At 50.4% G+C, this 16,840-nt stretch overlaps 1 protein-coding gene across 10 annotated transcripts in view; it reads left to right on the top strand.

Moving 5' to 3' along the window:
• Window positions 1-16,840, top strand: part of LOC144733001 (uncharacterized) — a 50,446-nt gene that overhangs the window by 8,704 nt on the left and 24,902 nt on the right. For 3 of the 10 annotated variants that reach the window (XM_078614707.1, XM_078614697.1, XM_078614698.1), the window contains exons 5-12: window positions 5,825-5,842; window positions 6,536-6,553; window positions 8,247-8,264; window positions 8,958-8,975; window positions 10,110-10,127; window positions 11,400-11,417; window positions 12,701-12,718; window positions 14,010-14,027. In XM_078614707.1, coding sequence (XP_078470833.1) covers window positions 5,825-5,842; window positions 6,536-6,553; window positions 8,247-8,264; window positions 8,958-8,975; window positions 10,110-10,127; window positions 11,400-11,417; window positions 12,701-12,718; window positions 14,010-14,027 — 144 coding nt within the window. The remainder of the gene's footprint in view (window positions 1-5,824; window positions 5,843-6,535; window positions 6,554-8,246; window positions 8,265-8,957; window positions 8,976-10,109; window positions 10,128-11,399; window positions 11,418-12,700; window positions 12,719-14,009; window positions 14,028-16,840) is intronic. The other 7 variants (XM_078614699.1, XM_078614700.1, XM_078614702.1 and 4 more) reach the window with 7 other exon arrangements.

Raw genomic sequence — 16,840 nt, 5'->3', positions numbered from 1 at the left:
TGGTCGGTCAGCAGGCGTTCGGGAGCCCCCTTGTCCAGGACATAGCCCTGGACGAAGGCGTCCGTCACAGCCGCTGCCGACTGGTTAGCGAGAGGCCACGCCATAGGCCATCGGGTAAAGTATTCGACCCCCACTAACAAATATTTATTCCCTCTCGGCGTGACTGGGAAGGGCTCCAAAATATCGAGTGCAACGAGCTCGTTAGTACGCGAGACCTGAATAGATTGCAGCGGTGGATTAGCTGCCACGGGCGGTGGTTTACGCCTGGCGCACTCAACGCACCCCTTCAGAATATTTACCACATCACTTCCCATTCCCGGCCAGTAATAGTCACGCTGAAGCAGGGCAAGCGTCTTGTTAACTCCCAAGTGCAAGAGGCGTTCGTGTGCCGCCAAGACAACCCTCCCCCTTACAGCGGAAGGCACCACGAGTGCGTTCCGCCGGGACAACCTGTCCCATCTCAATAACATGCCCTGCTCAAGTACATAGGAGCCGGTACGCTCCTGGTCCCCCTCGGGACCCCCAACCTTGCGGCGCAATGCTAGCAGCGAGCTGTCCGCCATCTGGAGACGGCCCCATTCGCTGAGCGACAACGAGAGCAGCGAGTCCCGACCCTGAGAGGCAGTGGAATCATCCACGATCAGTGCGCCCGCTGTCGCAGCCAGTGCCCCCATCTCCCCCGCAAGCGTCGGTTTACAGCGCGCCGATCCCGACAAACACGCGCATTCATCACAAGGCAACAACCGCGACAAGCAATCGGCATTTGTGTGTCGCAACCCCTTACGGTACGTAGTCGTAAACTGATAGTCCTGGAGGACTTCCAACCAACGCGACAACTGGCCCGAGGGTTGGGCGACCCTCAATGAATACTGTAGCGCCGCGTGGTCCGTTCGGACCGTAAAGTGACGACCATAGAGATATGGCCTAAACTGCTGCACAAAAAAGACAATGGCAAGCAGCTCGCGACGGGTGACGCAGTAGCGCTGCTCCGCCGGAGACAACACCCTACTACCGTAGGCGACAACTCTTTCGACACCCCCAACGACTTGGGATAGCACCCCCCCAATGCCCGTGTTGCTAGCATCCGTGTCCAGCAAAAAGGGACTCGCAAAATCGGGATAACACAAGGGTGGGGCACCCACCAAGGCGTCCCGGAGGGAGCGAAACGCGGCCTCCTCCTCCGGTCCCCATTTGAACTTCACTCCCTTCGCCGTTAGAGCGTGCAAGGGTTTTGCAATAGTGGCGAAGTGCTCAACGAACCGCCGATAATAAGAAGCAAACCCGATGAAACTACGCACGTCGGAAACGGACGTAGGTGTCGGCCACGAACCGACACAATCCGTCTTCGCGGGATCGGTGGAGATCCCCGAAGAATCGACAATGTGACCCAAGTATCTAACCGACTTCCGAAGGAGGTGACATTTGGCCGGTTTAAATTTCAGCTTAGCCGATCGCATTCGCAAGAACACCCCTCTCAATCGCTGGAGGTGTTCTTCAAACGTTTTACTGAAAACAATGACATCGTCCATATAAATCAAGCATGTATCCCACTGCAAGCCCGACAAAACCAACTCCATAAGTCGCTGAAACGTCGCTGGAGAGGAGTGAAGTCCCATGGGTAACCGGTTAAACTGGAACAGCCCCCCTGGAGTCCGAAATGCTGTCTTAGGTTTCGACTCTTCGTCGAGCGGCAACTGCCAAAACCCCGATAACAAATCAAGAGTCGAAAAATATCGCGCACCAGACAATGCATCGAGGGACTCATCCATCCTGGGGAGCGGATACGCGTCAGCCACAGAGATCTTATTCAGGCGACGGAAATCAACGCAGAATCGCAGGGACCCGTCCTGCTTCTTAACCAACACAATAGGCGCTCCCCACGGGCTAGAGGAGGGCGAAATAATATCGGCTTCTAGCATTTCGTTAACAGCCGACTGAACATGTTCCTTCTCCACGGGACTCAGTCGGAAGGGATTTAGCTTGACGGCGCCGCATCGCCCGTTTCAATGTGGTGGTGCAACAAATCCGTGCACCCAATGTCATACTCATGTTTACTGAACACATCAGAGAATTCCATGAGCAACTCGCGCAGCGCACCCAACTGCGCCGCCGACAAATCGTCCGAGGCGGCGCATAGCGAATGGACCCACTCAAGGTCTTCCCTTGGCTCAACGTTCCGCGCGGGGCTCGAGCCCACCTGCGCAACCAACCCATCATCCACAGGGACCCGCGCCGCGTGAGCCAGCACGGTGCCCTGTGGAATGACAGCTGGCCGCGACCCCGCGTTCAAAACCATCACAAACGGATCCCTGTCAGCCCGCACCAAAGTGTGAGCCACCGATAAATCAAGACCCCCGACAGCCTTGTTAGAAGGACCCAAAAGCATACTTTGTTCCGAAGCCTCCCTCACCCATGGTTTCCGCAACCGGAGGGGAATCAACATCTGTGAACCCGGGGGCACATGCACGGTCTGTGTCGCCACCGCTTGTATCGTAGCGCACGCCGTCCGAATGTCAGTAGGGCTCGTCAAAAATGCAATCCGGCGACCCGATGGCAGTTCAATGCATCGTTGATCGATAAGAATTTTAATGGGCATTTTAGCCAAAAAAATCAGTGCCCAAAAGACACGGAACCGCCAAAGAAGACAAAACGAAAACGGGTCCCGACAATTTGATATTTCCAATGCAAATGGACGCCCTAATCTGACCGATAATGCCCAACGATCCCCCATTAGCGGCGTAAAATGGCACATCCACTGGAAACAGCGGACGACATTGGACTGGGAGAATATCATAAATGAGGTCCGATATAATAGTTGCCGATGCCCCCGTGTCCACTAACACCCTAATCTCGACCCCATCAATAGATCCCGTAACAACGGACGAACCCGCCGAAGCAGCCACAATTCTATGCCCCAATTCCGCCCATTCAATGTCTCCCTGGTCCCGGCCGAACCCCCCTCGCCGAACCGAATCCCCGAACCTTAACCGGCCCTCCTCCGCCGCAACGCGGCGTCCCATGTGTGCCGAATAAACAGGCCGAGCGTGTGAGGTGCCGCGACTTGCCGGGGATTGTAGAGATGACTTGGGATCTCGGTCGTCGTCCAGCCGAGCACCCATGGCGCGCTGACGCGGAGCGCGGCACCCGGACGCCACGTGGCCCCGGAGGCCGCAGTTATAGCACGTGACGAGGGTCGGAGTAGATCTTGGTTGCTCCGACTTTCGGCCCGATCGCAGAGGCGACCGAGCCCCCGGCCTCCAGTCCCCTGGTCGTCCCGTGGCGAACGCCTCCTCTCGTGGGCTGACGACTTGGGGTTCGGTGACCACCGAACCCGGAGCTGCGACGACAGCAGCGTTGCAACCAACTCCTTGTTTCCGTTGTAGGGCCTCGTGCGCTTGAATACTCGTGGCGACTCTCAAAGAAGAAATATCAATCTCGTCAGCTGTGTTGATAGGGACCCCCAGGTCCTGCGCCAACTTAAGCAGCTGCTCCAAAACCATCGCGTCTTGGCCCTCCTCGTCCATCCGAGGGAACGCAGCATCAGCAAGAGCCAGCAACGCCGTGCGATAGGCCAGCGCGGTCTCCGTGGCCGCTTTCCGTCTTGCGTAGAAATGATGGCGGCACGCCGAGGGAGGTCCGTAGACCCTGGCCAACAAACCCAGCGCATCCTTCAGCGTGGAGCGGTCCGACTTCCGTGCAGACCTGAAGGCCGCGAGCGCATCGTCGTCCAGCAGGGCAGGCAACGCCCGCAGCGCCGTAGCATCGGACCACGCTGACATCTCTTGATGCGCCAAAAACCTTCGCTGAAATTTGCCCCAGTCTCCGCCTTCCGCCTTGAAGGCTGACAACGTGGGCAGACGCTGCTGAAAAATGAAGTCATCCGCCTCGTGGTTCCTCTCCGCCTCTCCGTCGGTGTGTAAGATGGCGGCTCCAGCGGCAGACGTAAAATGGCGGACCCCCTCGCGCGCTGATGACGTCGATGCGCGCGCTTGGGAACCCACCACCACGTGGCGCTCGCCGTTCCCGCCAAAAGTAGGCCCAGGCGCAATGGCGGGAATCCCCCATTCGTTTTGGCGGGAATCTGCGGGGCGACCTTGTAAAATGTCCCCCACCGTCCCCGCTCCTCCCGACGAGCTGATCTCCGCCAAGATGGACGCGGCGGCGAGCAGCAGCTCCGCCAGTCGGGAGTGCGCCTCACGAAGCACGGCCTCGGTCCCCGGTCGCTCGGCCGGCGCCGTCGACGGATCCTGTAGCGTGGGCAAGTCCTCCTCCTCACCCCCCGCCACCAGCGGCCCCGAGTCGTCCAGGTTTTCCTCGCGGTCAATCCCGTGGGTCCTACGGGTCTTCCTTGTCTCCATGCTTGGAAGCCCGTTTCACTTCTGACGCCAGATGAAGTATTGGAAAATGACGGCAGGAAACTCCTTGACGGGAACACACTTCTTTTATTAAATCTTGACTTGTAACGATACAACGCGTGGCCTCTCTTCTTCACAATGCGGTCACCATACAACGGTACAACTCGTGACCTCTTCTTCTTCACCCTACGCTTCTCTTGACTCTCTTAGATTCTGTGCTGCTGGCTCTCTGTGCCTTGTGTAGACTCCGCGCCTCGGCTACACTCTTCTCTCGTCTCGTGTAGACTCTGCGCCTCTGCTACACTCTCCACTCGCCTCGTGTAGACTTTGCATCTCTCTCTGGCTACACCGTATGCATACTCGGCTCGTGTAGACCTTTCTCTCTCTCTGGCTACACCGTATGCATACTCGGCTCGTGTAGACCTTTCTCTCTCTCTGGCTACACACTATACATCACTCAGCTCGTGTAGACCGTTCTCTCTCTCTGGCTACACACTATACATCACTCAGCTCGTGTAGACCGTTCTCTCTCTCTGGCTACACACTTATACCTTACTCTCCTCTACTCTCCCTTACTCTCCTCTCCTCTCCATTACTCTCCTCTCCGGGCTCTATCTCTGCACCTTCGTCTTCATTCTTAGATGGTTCCACTTCTGCCCTCTACTCCTCTGTGCATCATCTTATATATCTCTTCCTCCCGGGAGACGGAGCGGATGCGGACCTCAACGTCGGCACCGCTCCTCAGTTACCCAATCACCACGCGCTATCTCTACGATCCGTTTCCGCCCAGCGCGTGTTTCCACTCCTCTACCAATCACACCGCGCTGCCACCCGATCACTCCCTCTCAGCGCGTCACCGGCACACAGCCAATCAGCAGCACTACCCCCACCCGCGCACTGACGCCTGCTCCTCCCCGTCAGCGCGCGTCACCACACACACACGTACATACGCGCTGGCACATGACGTACACACCCAGCGCGTATCACCACTACATATGTACTGCACTGAATGAGACCTGGATCTTTGTTTGTTCAAGAGTTTGGAAATATTTTTGGTAACCCCTGCTATGTATGGCAACGTGATGGTTTTGATCGGAGTCTCAGGGGGTTGTCTCACTATGGTTGGAGAAACAGCTTTGCGGATAATCTGGTTCGAATATCCATTCATCTTTAGGGCCCGGTGTACATGTTCTAATTCACTGGCCAGGTGGTGACTGAAAAAACTAAAGAGTATGGAGCCTTGCAGTCACGAAAACTTCAAATCTAGAATCTGCTGGACTATATAGTGACATCTGTCAAGTAATAATAACTTGCAGAAATGGCGTCATTGACGGTGATGCTGGTGGTGGTAATGGTGATGGTGGCTGAGGTAAGGTGTCTGCTGATAATGCTGCGGATGCTGATGATGTTATGTTGGTAATGATGATGCTGATGATGATGCTAATGATGTTATTGATTTTGTTTTTTAGGATCCACTAACTACAAATGTGAGTAAATTACACACACAGACACACACTATGAGGTTCGATATTTTATTCAGAAAAATTGATCTTCTTCTAAACAAAAAAATGAACGGGTTGGTAAGGTGTGGGTAGCTGTAAGTACCAGGGTACTGTGGGCTCACCTCCCCATCAACGGTGGTGGACGTTGCTTGTGCTCTTACTAAAGATGAACATCAGTAGATGGATGCAGGCAAGGCCAATGAGTCAGATGCCTTCTACGGCCTCCTGTCTGAAGTCCTAGCTAACGTGGCTGCTTCGGTTAGAGTCATCCTGTTGGGTGTCTTTAATGCCCGAGTGGGTCAAGATGCAGACACCTGGGCTGGAGTGATTGGAAGGCATGGGCCAGATCAGCTCAATGATAACGGTAGGAGACTGCTAGACTTGTGTGCAGCCCATGGGAGTATAATCAGCAACACACTTTTCCGGCATTGGCGCATCCACACAACATCGTGGATGCACACCGTTTCCAAGCAAGAACATCCACTGGGCTATCTAGTGACATCTTTCAAGTAATAATAACTTGGAGAAATGCGTCATTGATGGTGATGATGGTGGCGGCGATAATGGTGATGGTGGCTGAGGTAAGGTGATGCTGATAATGCTGCGGATGCTGATGATGCTCATGTTGTTAATAATGATGACGATGATGCTGATGATGTCATTGATTTTATTTTTTAGGCTCCACTTACTACATTTGTGAGTAACTTACACACACAGACACACACACTATGAGGGTGGATATTTTATTCAGAAGAGTGGGTCTTCTTCTAAACAAAATAATGAAGGGGTTGGTGAGGTGTGGGAAGCTGGAAGTACCAGGGTACTGTGGGTTCACCTCCCCATCAACGGTGGTGGAGGTTGCTTGCGCTTTTACTACAGATGAACATCAGTAGATGGTTGCAGGCAAGGCCGATGAGTCAGATGCCTTCTACGACCTCCTGTCTCAGGTCCTAGCTAACGTTGCCATTTCGGATAGTGTCATCCTGTTGGGTGACTTTAATGCCCGAGTGGGTCAAGATGTAGACACCTGGGCTAGAGTGATTCGAAGGCATTGGGCCATATCAGCTCAATTATAACGGTAAGAGACTGCAAGACTTGTGTGCAGCCCATGGGAGTGTAATCACCAACACGCTTTTCCGGCATTGGCGCATCCACACAACATCGTGGATGCACACCGTTTCCAAGTAAGAACATCTACTGGACTCTTTGGTTCTTTCGGTAAAGTCACGTAGGTGAAAATAAAAATAAAATAAAAATGAAAATAACTAGATTAAATCACGACGTTTCGGGCGCAACACAAGCGTCCGTCATCAGGTGGGGCCAACCACAGCGAAAAAACAATCACTGAAATATGGTCCTAGAGTTCGAACTAAAGCTGTGACACGTTGGGGGGGGGGGGGGGGGGGGTTGGGGAAGTGAACTTTGCAAGCTCGAAACACTGCACGGCAAATTTCTAAGTGATGGGAGTGAACAGGGCTGTGAGTAAAAGTTTGGAGATGCGGATATGAATATAAACTATAAGGCAGCTAAGGTTCAACTTGGTTAATAACATCCTTCCAATGATTGCTCAATTTGAATCCATCTTCTCGGTTGAAGTTATGTCTATGTTTCTATATCTGGATGGCTTCATTGAAAAATATCTGGTGGTATCCAGACGGCTTGCAGAGCACTTTGGTATCGGAGAAAACAATATCATGAGAGCCCACCGCTTTGTAGCAGTGATCAGCCACGGCAGAAGAATTCGTCCTGCCGTGTTTCAAATCTGCCTTGTGCTCGCGAATACGGTCTGATATATGTCGTTTCGTTTCCCCAATGTAACAATCACCACAAATGCAACTCAGTTTGTAGACTCCAGGGTACTGCAAATCAGGAATGACATCCTTTACAGATGAGATCAGATCACGGATTGTATGTACTGCACTGAATGAGACCTGGATCTTTGTTTGTTCAAGAGTTTGGAAATATTTTTGGTAACCCCTGCTATGTATGGCAACGTGATGGTTTTGATCGGAGTCTCAGGGGGTTGTCTCACTATGGTTGGAGAAACAGCTTTGCGGATAATCTGGTTCAAATATCCATTCATCTTTAGGGCCCGGTGTACATGTTCTAATTCACTGGCCAGGTGGTGACTTTACCGAAAAAACTAAAGAGTATGGAGCCTTGCAGTCACGAAAACTTCAAATCTAGAATCTGCTGGACTATATAGTGACATCTGTCAAGTAATAATAACTTGCAGAAATGGCGTCATTGACGGTGATGCTGGTGGTGGTAATGGTGATGGTGGCTGAGGTAAGGTGTCTGCTGATAATGCTGCGGATGCTGATGATGTTATGTTGGTAATGATGATGCTGATGATGATGCTAATGATGTTATTGATTTTGTTTTTTAGGATCCACTAACTACAAATGTGAGTAAATTACACAAACAGACACACACTATGAGGTTCGATATTTTATTCAGAAAAATTGATCTTCTTCTAAACAAAAAAATGAACGGGTTGGTAAGGTGTGGGTAGCTGTAAGTACCAGGGTACTGTGGGCTCACCTCCCCATCAACGGTGGTGGACGTTGCTTGTGCTCTTACTAAAGATGAACATCAGTAGATGGATGCAGGCAAGGCCAATGAGTCAGATGCCTTCTACGGCCTCCTGTCTGAAGTCCTAGCTAACGTGGCTGCTTCGGTTAGAGTCATCCTGTTGGGTGTCTTTAATGCCCGAGTGGGTCAAGATGCAGACACCTGGGCTGGAGTGATTGGAAGGCATGGGCCAGATCAGCTCAATGATAACGGTAGGAGACTGCTAGACTTGTGTGCAGCCCATGGAAGTATAATCAGCAACACACTTTTCCGGCATTGGCGCATCCACACAACATCGTGGATGCACACCGTTTCCAAGCAAGAACATCCACTGGGCTATCTAGTGACATCTTTCAAGTAATAATAACTTGGAGAAATGCGTCATTGATGGTGATGATGGTGGCGGCGATAATGGTGATGGTGGCTGAGGTAAGGTGATGCTGATAATGCTGCGGATGCTGATGATGCTCATGTTGTTAATAATGATGACGATGATGCTGATGATGTTATTGATTTTATTTTTTAGGCTCCACTTACTACATTTGTGAGTAACTTACACACACAGACACACACACTATGAGGGTGGATATTTTATTCAGAAGAGTGGGTCTTCTTCTAAACAAAATAATGAAGGGGTTGGTGAGGTGTGGGAAGCTGGAAGTACCAGGGTACTGTGGGTTCACCTCCCCATCAACGGTGGTGGAGGTTGCTTGCGCTTTTACTACAGATGAACATCAGTAGATGTGTAATGCGAGCGTATGTGGGGTTTTGCCGCCCCAGCCCTAAGCCAACCAGGCACCATGAAGCATCGGGGGCAGGGTCTAAGGGCGGAGCCCGGGGGCGTTAAGGGAGGGTTATTATTTGGAAGGTTCTTAAGGGGTGTGGCGAAGGGCAGAGTCTGGGTGACGTGGGAAGGGGATATAAGGAGGAGCCGGAAAGGGCTCAGGGTGAGTTGGTGGGAGCTGGAAGCTGGGCCACGTCGGGAGTCTCCGGGAGCCATCGACCATGTGGCGGCGTGGAGACGGCTCCCAGCGCACCGTCTGCCAGCGGTGCGCGGGAGCGGGGGAAGCGCGAGAGCGGCGCGGGTGCGGGACGTTAGTTCTGCGACGTGCCGCAGAGTGACCGGGAGAGCGGAACGCGAGCTGTCCATAACAAAGAAATAAAAGAGACCTGTTTTATTACAGATGGATGCAAGCAAGGCCGATGAGTCAGATGCCTTATACGGCCTCCTGACTGAGGTCCTAGCTAACGTGGCTGCTTCGGATAAACTCATCCTATTGGGTGACTTTAATGCCCAAGTGGGTCAAGATGCACACACTTGGGCTGGAGTGATTGGAAGGCATGGGCCAGATCAGCTCAATGATAATGGTAGGAGACTGCTCGACTTGTGTGCAGCCCATGGGTGTAATCACCAACACGCTTTTCCGGCATTGGGGCATCCACACAACATCGTGGATGCACACCGTTTCCCGGCAAGAACATCCGCTGGGCTATCTAGTGACATTTTTCAAATAATAATAACTTGCAGAAATGGCGTCATTGACGGTGATTATGGTGGCGGTAATGGTGATGGTGGCTGAGGTAAGGTGATACTGATAATCCAGCGCATGCTGATGATGCTTATGTTGTTAATGATTCTGATGACGATGCTAATGACGTTATTGATTTAAATTTTTAGGCTCCAGTTACTACAAATGTGAGTAACTTACACACACTATGAGGTGGATATTTTATTCAGAAGAGTGGCTATTCTTCTGAATATTAGAATGATCGGGTTGGTGAGGTGTGGGAAGTTGTAAGTACCAGGGTACTGTGGGCTCACCTCTCCATCAACGGTGGTGGAGGTTGCTTATGCTCTCACCAAAGATGAACATCAGTAGATGGATGCAGGCAAGGCCAATAAGTCAGATGCCTTCTACGACCTACTGTCTCAGGTCCTAGCTAACGTGGCTGCTTCGGATAGAGTCATCCTGTTGGGTGACTTTAATGCCCGAGTGGGTCAAGATGCAGACACCTGGGCTGTAGTGATTGGAAGGCATGGGCCAGATCAGCTCAATTATAACGGTACGAGACTGCTAGACTTGTGTGCAGCCCATAGGAGTGTAATCACCAACACGCTTTTCTGGCATTGGTGCATCCACACAACATCGTGGATTCACACCGTTGACAAGTGCAGTAGGTTCAAAGAGACTTGGACGACGTAGTTAGAGGCACACTTATTTATTAACCGTTCCACTCTATACAGGCCAAGGTATACAACACTCGAAGGGGTATCGGCCCCTTTACCCGTCTAACAGGGAGATCCCACGATCTCTATCCTGGCTAGCCTACTCCCAGGTCCTCCACTACAGAGCTAGGGGAGGCTAGCTGACCCAGCTCTGGCCAAGCTGGGATCACGGCACCCTGAGTCACCAGACCGGCTCTTACAAGAACATCGGCTTTGGGCTCTCGGGGCCACGCCACTGGCTTGCCCTGGTTGGTCCTTAGAAGGACGGCGATCCAGGGGAGTCCCAGGGCCTATCTAGCCGGTTTTCCTTCTTTACTGGTTTAAGCTAAACACTGAACCCCGAGCCCACCGGCTCACCGCCTTATATAGCAACTCCCCCCCCCCCCCGAGGGGTGGGGCCGTGGGGGATCACAGCGCCGTTTCAGCCCCCCAGGCTAAACGATGCGGACGTGGATGTAAGCATCCTTCCGCGTGCGGGCATAACCACCCCTGGTGTGTTTGTCCGCCCTCCCGTAACACCTCTACACAAGCAAGAACATCTGCTGAGCTAAATAGTGACATCTTTCAATTAATAATAACTTGCAGAAATGGCGTCACTGACTGTGATGATGGTGGCGGTAATGGTGATGGTGGCTGAGGTAAGGTGATACTGATAATCCAGCGCATGCTGATGATGCTTATGTTGTTAATGATGATTCTGATAACGACGATGCTAATGACGTTGTTGATTTTATTTTTTAGGCTACAGTTACTACAAATGTGAGTAACTTACACACACACAGACACACACTATGAGGTGGATATTTTATTCAGAAGAGTGTCTATTCTTATTAATATTAGAATGAACGGGTTGGTGAGGTGTGGGAAGTTGTAAGTACCAGGGTACTGTGGGCTCACCTCCCCATCAACGGTGGTGGAGGTTGCTTATGCTCTCACCAAAGATGAACATCAGTAGATGGATGCAGGCAAGGCCAATAAGTCAGATGCCTTCTACGACCTACTGTCTCAGGTCCTAGCTAACGTGGCTGCTTCGGATAGAGTCATCCTGTTGGGTGACTTTAATGCCCGAGTGGGTCAAGATGCAGACACCTGGGCTGTAGTGATTGGAAGGCATGGGCCAGATCAGCTCAATTATAACGGTACGAGACTGCTAGACTTGTGTGCAGCCCATAGGAGTGTAATCACCAACACGCTTTTCTGGCATTGGTGCATCCACACAACATCGTGGATTCACACCGTTGACAAGTGTAGAAGGTTCAAAGAGACTTGGACGACGTAGTTAGAAGCACACTTATTTATTAACCGTTCCACTCTATACAGGCCAAGGTATACAACACTCGAAGGGGTATCGGCCCCTTTACCCGTCTAACAGGGAGATCCCACGATCTCTATCCTGGCTAGCCTACTCCCAGGTCCTCCACTCTAGAGCTAGGGGAGGCTAGCTGACCCAGCTCTGGCCAAGCTGGGATCACGGCACCCTGAGTCACCAGACCGGCTCTTACAAGAACATCGGCTTTGGGCTCTCGGGGCCACGCCACTGGCTTGCCCTGGTTGGTCCTTAGAAGGACGGCGATCCAGGGGAGTCCCAGGGCCTATCTAGCCGGTTTTCCTTCTTTACTGGTTTAAGCTAAACACTGAACCCCGAGCCCACCGGCTCACCGCCTTATATAGCAACTCCCCCCCCCCCCGAGGGGTGGGGCCGTGGGGGATCACAGCGCCGTTTCAGCCCCCCAGGCTAAACGATGCGGACGTGGATGTAAGCATCCTTCCGCGTGCGGGCATAACCACCCCTGGTGTGTTTGTCCGCCCTCCCGTAACACCTCTACACAAGCAAGAACATCTGCTGAGCTAAATAGTGACATCTTTCAATTAATAATAACTTGCAGAAATGGCGTCACTGACTGTGATGATGGTGGCGGTAATGGTGATGGTGGCTGAGGTAAGGTGATACTGATAATCCAGCGCATGCTGATGATGCTTATGTTGTTAATGATGATTCTGATAACGACGATGCTAATGACGTTGTTGATTTTATTTTTTAGGCTACAGTTACTACAAATGTGAGTAACTTACACACACACACAGACACACACTATGAGGTGGATATTTTATTCAGAAGAGTGTCTATTCTTATTAATATTAGAATGAACGGGTTGGTGAGGTGTGGGAAGTTGTAAGTACCAGGGTACTGTGGGCTCACCTCCCCATCAACGGTGGTGGAGGTTGCTTATGCTCTCACCAAAGATGAACATCAGTAGATGGATGCAGGCAAGGCCAATAAGTCAGATGCCTTCTACGACCTACTGTCTCAGGTCCTAGCTAACGTGGCTGCTTCGGATAGAGTCATCCTGTTGGGTGACTTTAATGCCCGAGTGGGTCAAGATGCAGACACCTGGGCTGTAGTGATTGGAAGGCATGGGCCAGATCAGCTCAATTATAACGGTACGAGACTGCTAGACTTGTGTGCAGCCCATGGGAGTGTAATCACCAACACGCTTTTCCGGCATTGGCGCATCCACACAACCTCGTGGATTCACACTGTTTACAAGTGTAGTAGGTTCAAAGAGACTTGGACGACGTAGTCGGAGACACACTTATTTATTAACCGTTCCACTCTATACAGGCCAAGGTATACAACACTCGAAGGGGTATCGGCCCCTTCACCCGTCTAAGAGGGAGATCCCCCGATCTCTATCCCGGCTAGCCTACTCCCAGGTCCTCCACTACAGAGCTAGGGGAGGCTAGCTGACCCAGCTCTGGCCAAGCTGGAATCACGGCACCCTGAGTCACCAGACCGGCTCTTACAAGTACATCGGCTCTGGGCTCTCGGGGCCACGCCACTGGCTCGCCATGGTCGGTCCTTAGAAGGACGGCGATCCAGGGGAGTCCCAGGGCCTATCTAGCCGGTCTTCCTTCTTTACTGGTTTAAGCTAAACACTGAACCCCGAGCCCACTGGCTCACCGCCTTATATAGCAACTCCCCCCCCCCCCCCCCCGAGGGGTGGGGCCGTGGGGGATCACAGCGCCGTTTCAGCCCCCTAGGGCTAAACGATGCGGACGTGGATGTAAGCATCCTTCCGCGTGGGGGCATAACCACCCCTGGTGTGTTTGTCCGCCCTCCCGTAACACCTCTACACAAGCAAGAACATCTGCTGAGCTAAATAGTGACATCTTTCAATTAATAATAACTTGCAGAAATGGCGTCACTGACGGTGATGATGGTGGCGGTAATGGTGATGGTGGCTGAGGTAAGGTGATGCTGATAATGCTGCGGATGCTGATGATGCTTATGTTGTTAATGATGATGCTGCTGATGATGATGCTGATGATGTTATTGATTTTGTTTTTTAGGCTCCGGTTACTGCAGATGTGAGTAACTTACACTCACAGACATACACACTATGAGGTGGATATTTCATTCAGAAGAGTGGCTCTTCTTCTGAACAAAATAATGAAGGGATTGGTGAGGTGTGGGAAGCTCTAAGTACCAGGGTGCTGTGGGCTCACCTCCCCATCAACGGTGGTGGAGGTTGCTTGCGCTTTAACCACAGATGAACATCAGTAGATGGATGCAGGCAAGGCCGATGAGTCAGATGCCTTCTACGACCTCCTGTCTCAGGTCCTAGCTAACGTTGCCACTTCGGATAGTGTCATCCTGTTGGGTGACTTTAATGTGCGATTGGGTCAAGATGCAGACACCTGGGCTGGAGTGATTCCAAGGTATGGGCCAGATCAGCTCATTGATAACGGTCGGAGACTGCTTGACTTGTGTGAAGCCCATGGGAGTGTAATCACCAACTCGCTTTTCCGGGACTTGGCGCATCCACACGCCATCGTGGATGCACACCGTTTGCAAGCAAAACATATGCTGGACTGTATAGTGACATCTTTCAAATAATAATAAATCGTTTAGCCTACATGCCGCAGCTATGTATATAATTTTTGAAAAACGCAAAAAATATATTATACATATAGTTTTGGTGATCTGTGCCAAACGCCTGACACTGTATTGTGTGTGTGACGCTAGTTAGGCTATGTGGATGTCCATGCAATTATATTTTTTAAAAATGATTTTCCTTAACTGTTACAAATTATTTGTTTGTTACACGAATAATCAATTTTCTCCAAACCTTTGATAAAAGCCAAGTGCGCTTTGTTTTGGATTTCATTTTCTGGTTTTGCACACCATTACAGAAGAATAATAATATATTCGTAAATTTACACCAAATGTGATAGTGATTTATTTTGTTGATTCAATACAATCTTAAAACTTTGGTTTTTTAAACAATTTTTATAAACCCGTCACGTTTTGGGCAATTACACTGGCATATATAGGGGAATGGTGGTAAGGGCTACAAGACATTGCCAAAGGGGGGGGGGGGGGTCAGATGGTGCTGTTCTATACAATAAAATGCAAATATCTATGGGTGTAGCCACAATCAATAAATCAACTGAATAACAATTAAAAGCATATGAACTATAACGTGCTGGTTTCCTAGCAGAGACATCTTATGCGGTAAGGCACAGTTGTGCGGCCGCAAGCGCAAGTGATATGTTCTTTTGATTTTGGAGAGGGGGAGGATCAATGGGTGCAGAACGTGGCCATGGTTAGATTAAATACGAATGAAGAGGGACATGTCGGCGGTTCTGCAGGTCTCTTCAAATAGGGGCATGCTGGGTGCGCAGACCTCCGCTCTTTTGCTGCGGCGCAGAACTGACTCATGCCGATCACGCTCAGCTGCGTTGGTACATTTCCACCATGCTGAGAGAGCCATAGCTCATCTTGGCGATAATGATTGAAACAAAAACAACATAACTGCAGATTTGCAGCATTCAGTGCGCCCGTAAAATGTGTAAGGCAAAAAAGTACGAGCACACGATGGAATGATAGAAGCAATGTGGGGGGGGGGCATTGAAAAGTTAATGATGATGATGACCACACCCAAAATTTTCATCACCGCCTATCGCTTGATAAATTGAAGGGGAGGTGGATCAGCGGTGTGGTTGATACTGCGGCTGCCTTGTCTACCCTCTTGCCTGAAGATCAGTTTTGTGGACTTTTCTTGATTTAGCGTCAGGTTATTACAAGTGACCCACTTCTGAATGTGGTCAATTCTTTCGGCAGTTGATGCAGAATTGGATTCTGGAATAATTAAATAGATGTCATCTGCGAATTTAACGAGTACATTTGTCAGTGGTTCTCGGTTGTAGGTCTGCGGCAGTGAAGATAAAGCCTGCAGGGCCAAGCGCTAAACCCTGGATTAAACTGGCATTCATTGTAGCATACTCAGAAGTCTCATTCGCAAACTTGGTGCAATGAGAATGGTTATTGAGAACTGAGACTGTTAGTTATAGATGTTGTCAGGAACATTTCGTGAAGTCCATGCAGATGACATTAATGTACTTGTTTGTGGTGAACATTACAGCAACGGGGTAGAATGTGGATAATATAATTTAAAATAACGTAATTCACGCAATTGTATCCGACAATGCTGCACACCAATTATCCAGTTCAGTACACAGATAATACAAAAACAAATCCCACTACTTAGCAGATAAAAACATATATACATACATAACAAGAAAAGATACAGATAACAAGAACAAAATCCTTGCAGAGAAAAGAAATCAAATCCATTCAGTCTCCATACCCCAAACCACAATCTCAAAATTTCGCCAGATTCTAGAGAACCTTCACAGGCTGGGTGGTTGAGTGACTGAAAAGTTATGAGTCAGTTGGACGTTAATATAAATGCCTATTTGATGAGGGCAGCAGTGGTGGAGCCTGAAGAGCGGAAGGCAAATTGACTAAAGTAAGTCGAGGACGGTGGTCGGTTGCGTAGAATGGGATAGATGAATGTCCTTACAACAATCCTTTCAAGCATCCTGGATAAAACAGAAGTGATGGATATTTCTCTTAAGTCAGAAAGGCGGACAGGGGTGGACATCTTTAGATATAGGATTGATAGATGCTCGCTTCCACTGCTCAGAAACATTCGAGGAGAGATGCACATTAAATAGTTGGGCAATGGGCCGGCAAAATATCGAGACACCAACACGAAGAAACCAGCCTGGGAAGTTGTTAGGACCGGTGGCTATGTGGCAGAGTCTGTCCAGAAATGTGAATATCACGTGCTCAGAGATGTGGTGGTTCGAGTTGTAAGCTAAAGCTGGGGACTTCC

The sequence above is a fragment of the Lampetra planeri genome, chromosome 45 (assembly GCF_965212315.1).
Source record: "Lampetra planeri chromosome 45, kcLamPlan1.2.h2, whole genome shotgun sequence".
Lineage (NCBI taxonomy): Eukaryota > Metazoa > Chordata > Hyperoartia > Petromyzontiformes > Petromyzontidae > Lampetra > Lampetra planeri.
The sequence above is the reverse complement of the archived record's forward strand: the minus strand, read 5'-3'. Positions and strand labels throughout refer to the sequence as shown.